This window comes from Myotis lucifugus, unplaced genomic scaffold (genome assembly GCF_000147115.1).
Source record: "Myotis lucifugus unplaced genomic scaffold, Myoluc2.0 scaffold_1220, whole genome shotgun sequence".
Lineage (NCBI taxonomy): Eukaryota > Metazoa > Chordata > Mammalia > Chiroptera > Vespertilionidae > Myotis > Myotis lucifugus.
In genome coordinates, this window is record NW_005872268.1 from 52447 (window position 1) to 56783 (window position 4337).

At 55.6% G+C, this 4337-nt stretch overlaps 1 protein-coding gene across 1 annotated transcript in view; it reads left to right on the top strand.

Annotated features, from left to right (window-relative positions):
- Window positions 1-1271: 1271 nt before the first annotated feature.
- Window positions 1272-4337, top strand: part of RHCG (Rh family C glycoprotein) — a 15010-nt gene continuing 11944 nt past the window's right edge. Inside the window, exon 1 of the mRNA XM_006107492.3 lies at window positions 1272-1539. Coding sequence (XP_006107554.1) covers window positions 1353-1539 — 187 coding nt within the window. The 5' untranslated portion in view covers window positions 1272-1352. The remainder of the gene's footprint in view (window positions 1540-4337) is intronic.

The window sequence follows — 4337 nt, forward strand, 5'->3', positions numbered from 1 at the left end:
CATGAGGTGTGTGCTTTGTTTGGGGGGACATGTAACGATTTGCCTCAAAACAAGCCTGCCTCTGGGAATTCACTGAAGCCTGTACAAAGACTTGTGTACCCGGATGTCCATGACAGCGACATTTATCATCCCAACCAAATAAAAAACAACCTCACTGTCCAACACCAGGCATTGGCTCCATAGAGCATGGTCTATGCTGCCATTTATTTTTTTTTAAAATATATTTTATTGATTTTTTACAGAGAGGAAGGGAGAGAGATAGAGAGTTAGAAACATCGATGAGAGAGAAACATTGATCAGCTGCCTCCTGCACATCTCCCACTGGGGATGTCCCCGCAACCCAGGTACATGCCCTTGACCAGAATCGAACCTGGGACCCTTGAGTCCGCAGGCCGACGCTCTATCCACTGAGCCAAACCGGTTTAGGCGCTATGCTGCCATTTAAAGTGATATTGTAGCTGTGGCCGGCTTGGCCCAGTGGATAGAGCGTCGGCCTGCGGACTGAAGGGTCCCAGGTTCAATTCCAGTCAAGGGCATGTACCTTGGCTGTGGGCACATCCCCAGTAGGGTGTGTGCAAGAGGCAGCTGATCGATGTTTCTAACTCTCTATCCCTCTCCCTTCCTCTCTGTAAAAAATCAATAAAATATATTTTAAAAAATAAATAAATAAAAGGGACAAAAGAGAACATACACAAAATTAAAATTGTTAAAAAATAAAATAAAATAAAATGATGTTGTAGCCCTGGCCGGCTTGGCTCAGTGGATAGAGCGTCGGCCTGCAGACTGAAGGGTCCCAGGTTCGATTCTGGCTCAAGGGCACATGCCTGGGTTGCTGGCTCGGTCCCCAGTGGGGGGCGTGCGGGAGGCAGCCAATCAATGATTCTCTCTCATCATTGATGTTTCTATCTCTCTCTCCCTCTTCCTTCCTCTCTGAAGTCAATAAAAAAATATATATTTTAAAGGGGGGTACCCCAGAAGGCATATGCAGGGGTCTCCACAGAGGTCAGGGCGCCCCTACCCATTGCCCTGTGGGCCCTGCTTTCGCTGCTGTTCCTTTTCCCAGCGCTGGCGCCTCTGGGCCCCCGGTGGGGAGGCCGGGGCGGGGGAAGGCGGGATCCGGGCCGCGGGTCCCCTCCCCGGCTGGGCGCCAGCGATCGGGGCGGCACCTGGGTCAGCAGTTCCACGACTCGCTGGGGCCGCCCCGCCCCCGACCCTGCCTGGGTTTTATAAACCGGTCCGCCTCCGAGCGCCGGATTTCGGCCGGAGCGCGCCCCGCCCGAGTCCCCGCAGCGGCCAGGGGTCCCCGCAGCGCCCGGCCAGGGATTCCCGCAGCGCCCAGGGGTCCCCGCAGCATGGCCTGGAACACCAACCTGCGCTGGCGGCTGCCGCTCACCTGCCTGCTGCTGCAGGTGGCCATGGTGGTCCTCTTCGGCGTGTTCGTGCGCTACAGCCCCGAGGCCGACGCCCATTGGATCGAGGGGAAGGAGCCCGGGAACCGGTCCAGCGACCTGGAGAACGACTTCTACTATCGCTACCCTAGTAAGTGCCGCCGCCCTGGAGGCCCAGGGACAGCGCATCCCGGCCGGCCGGTCCCCACCCGGCCCAGAGCTCGGGCGCTGGGAACCAGGGCGAGCGCGCAGGAGATGCCGCTCACAGTCTGGGCCCCGCTCTGCTCAGGCGCTCGCCCCTCTCTAGGAATCTCGCTGGAGAACTGGCCAGATGTGCACAAACTCCTTTTTCCCTGTGGCAAAGGTAATAGGGGCCCTAGCCGGTTTGGCTCAGTGGATAGAGCGTCGGCCTGCGGATGGAAGAGTCCCAGGTTCGATTCCCTGGTCAAGGGAACATACCTCGATTGCAGGCTCCTCCCCAGAGGGGCCCTGTTCAGGGTGCTTACAGGAGGCAACCAATCCATGTATTTCTCTCACATGGGTGTCTCTCTCTTCCACTCTATAGGGAACCCTCACTCACCTGGGTGAGTCATCCAGGTGTCCCCCCAACCTCCTTGTTAGAGAGGCCTGCCTGATGTCCCCAAAAGACACGAGCCCCCCATCTTAGTCACCAGCCAGGGGGTGACCCTGGCTCCCTTGCCCAGCTGTGCCATCCTGTCCTTGTCTAGGGCCACAGGGATGGCTCCTTGGCCTGCCAGGCCTCCTGCTGGGAGAGAGGAGAGGTGTGTGGGTCCGTGGCCCCGCCCTCTTTGGCTGGGAGAGGGAGCACCCCCAAATTCTCAGGTACCCAAGTGCCGAGGCTAAGAGCCTGCCTTGGCATCACTAGACCTTACTGCTCAATGCCTCTGCCATTCCCCAGGTGGGTGGCTTTTTAGGCAAATGTCCTCACCTGTGGAATGAGGATGACAAATCAGACCGACCTGCCTTCCAGGGGAGGGGTGAGGCTGGTGGGACCGTGCCGGGCATGGAATCCTCACTTCACCATGGAAAATTACTAGAAAAGCACTCAACACAGGAGTTGGGAGGACGGCCCCCATTCAAGCTGTCCCACGAACAGAGGGCAGTACGGCCTGCACTTTGGAATGAAACAGATCTGGGCCCCTAAATGGAGTGAGCCCACTCCCCAGCCACTCTGAGCCTCAGCATGCCCATCTGTGAAATGGGCATGTTATTGAACGCACAGGTCCTTTAGGAAGATGCAAGGTGGCAGGTGCCAGGTAGGACACATCTCCTGGCACCGAGTGAGAGGACAGTAAACACTGGTATCGCGTTTCCTCATAAGGGAGTGAGTGCTCCGTCGCTGACTGTATTTAAATGGAGGCTCAACATCTCTTTCGAGAGGTAACCAAGGCATAGCTCCCTGAATATTGGTTTCAGCTCATAGCATTGCACTTCCTTTGGGCTGTCCCCACTTACCAGGGTCTTTTGCATTGTAAATGCTCTCTGGTGTGGCATTTGTTCCTGTGTTGTGGTGCAGGAAACGGGAGCTTAGAGATTTACCCAAAGCTCTCAACTGGTCAGTGGCACCTGCAGGGATGGAGCCACACCCTCCCCCACCCTCCCACAGCCCACCTGCTTCCCTCCCCCCATACTCTGTGGCATTGCCAGCCCCTGGCTACGTCCTCAAGAGATTTTGCAGCGATGGCATGATTCTGCGGGTGGCCCTGAGTGTGGGAGAGGTGGGCACAGAGCTTTGGGGAACTGAGGGACGGGCCAGCGGTCCCCAAAGGGAGCAGTTTAGGCTGGGCCGGCCTGCAGAGCTTTGGAGCACCACTGGGCTGCCGTGGCCCATTGGGGTGGGCCACTTTGTCTTCAGATTTTGGAGATTTCTGAGAACTATCCCGGGAGGGAAGAGTGAGCTAGGAAGCAGGTGCGGACGCAGAAAGTGAGAGCAGCTGTGTACTGGTGCCCCCTGGTGGCAGTTCTCAGGCTGGCAGCCAGAATGCCACCCTGCCCCACAGGGACCCCAGGTTGAGAGAATGGGTTCTGGGCGGGGCTGCTTGAGTCTCCCGCCACCCCCCCCCGCCCCCGCTGGGGAAAGAGTGGGCATTAGGGGTGTCTTACCAACTTCCGCTGACCTTCAGCAAGTCTCGAACTCAATGGATGCAGAGCTGGTCAGTCCTGAAAGAGAAAGAGAAACAGAGCTAATAGGATTGAGCAATTGCTAAAGAGCCAGGCTTATGTCTGGGCGCTGGTTGGATCACCTCACTAAATGTGCACCCGAAACCCTAGCAGTGAGCCCTACCTGAGCACCGCCATGACTCCCCATGTTACGGGGAAAGACACAGAAGATCAGAGGTTATGTCCTTGAAGGTCGTACAGTCTGAACTTTCAAACCATTACTATTTTTTAACTGATTTTTTTTTAGAGAGAGAAAGGGAGAGAGAGAGATAGAAACATCAATAAGAGAGAAACGTCACCGATCAGCTGCTTCCTGCACGCCCCCTACTGGAGATGGAGCCCACAACCAGGCATGTGCCCTTGACCAGAATCAAACCAGCAACCTCTCAGTGCACAGGACAATGCCCAACCAACTGAGCCACACAGGCCAGGGCTTAAACCATTACTACTAAAAGCATTTTAGCCCTAACAGGTTTCGCTCAATGGATAGAGCGTCAGCCTGCGGACTGAAGGGTCCCAGGTTCAATTCCGGTCAAGGGCACATGCCTGGGTTGTCAGCTGATCCCCTGTAGGGGACATGGAGGAGGCAGCCAATCAATGATTCTCTCTCATCATTGATGTTTCTATCTCTCTTTCCCTCTCCCTTCCTCTCTGAAATTAATAAAGATATATATTAAAACAAAAATAAAAATAAAAACATTTTAGGGTAGCTGCAAGCTTTGTGAAACACTAGAAGGCCCAGTGCACAAAATTTGTGCGGGGGGGGGG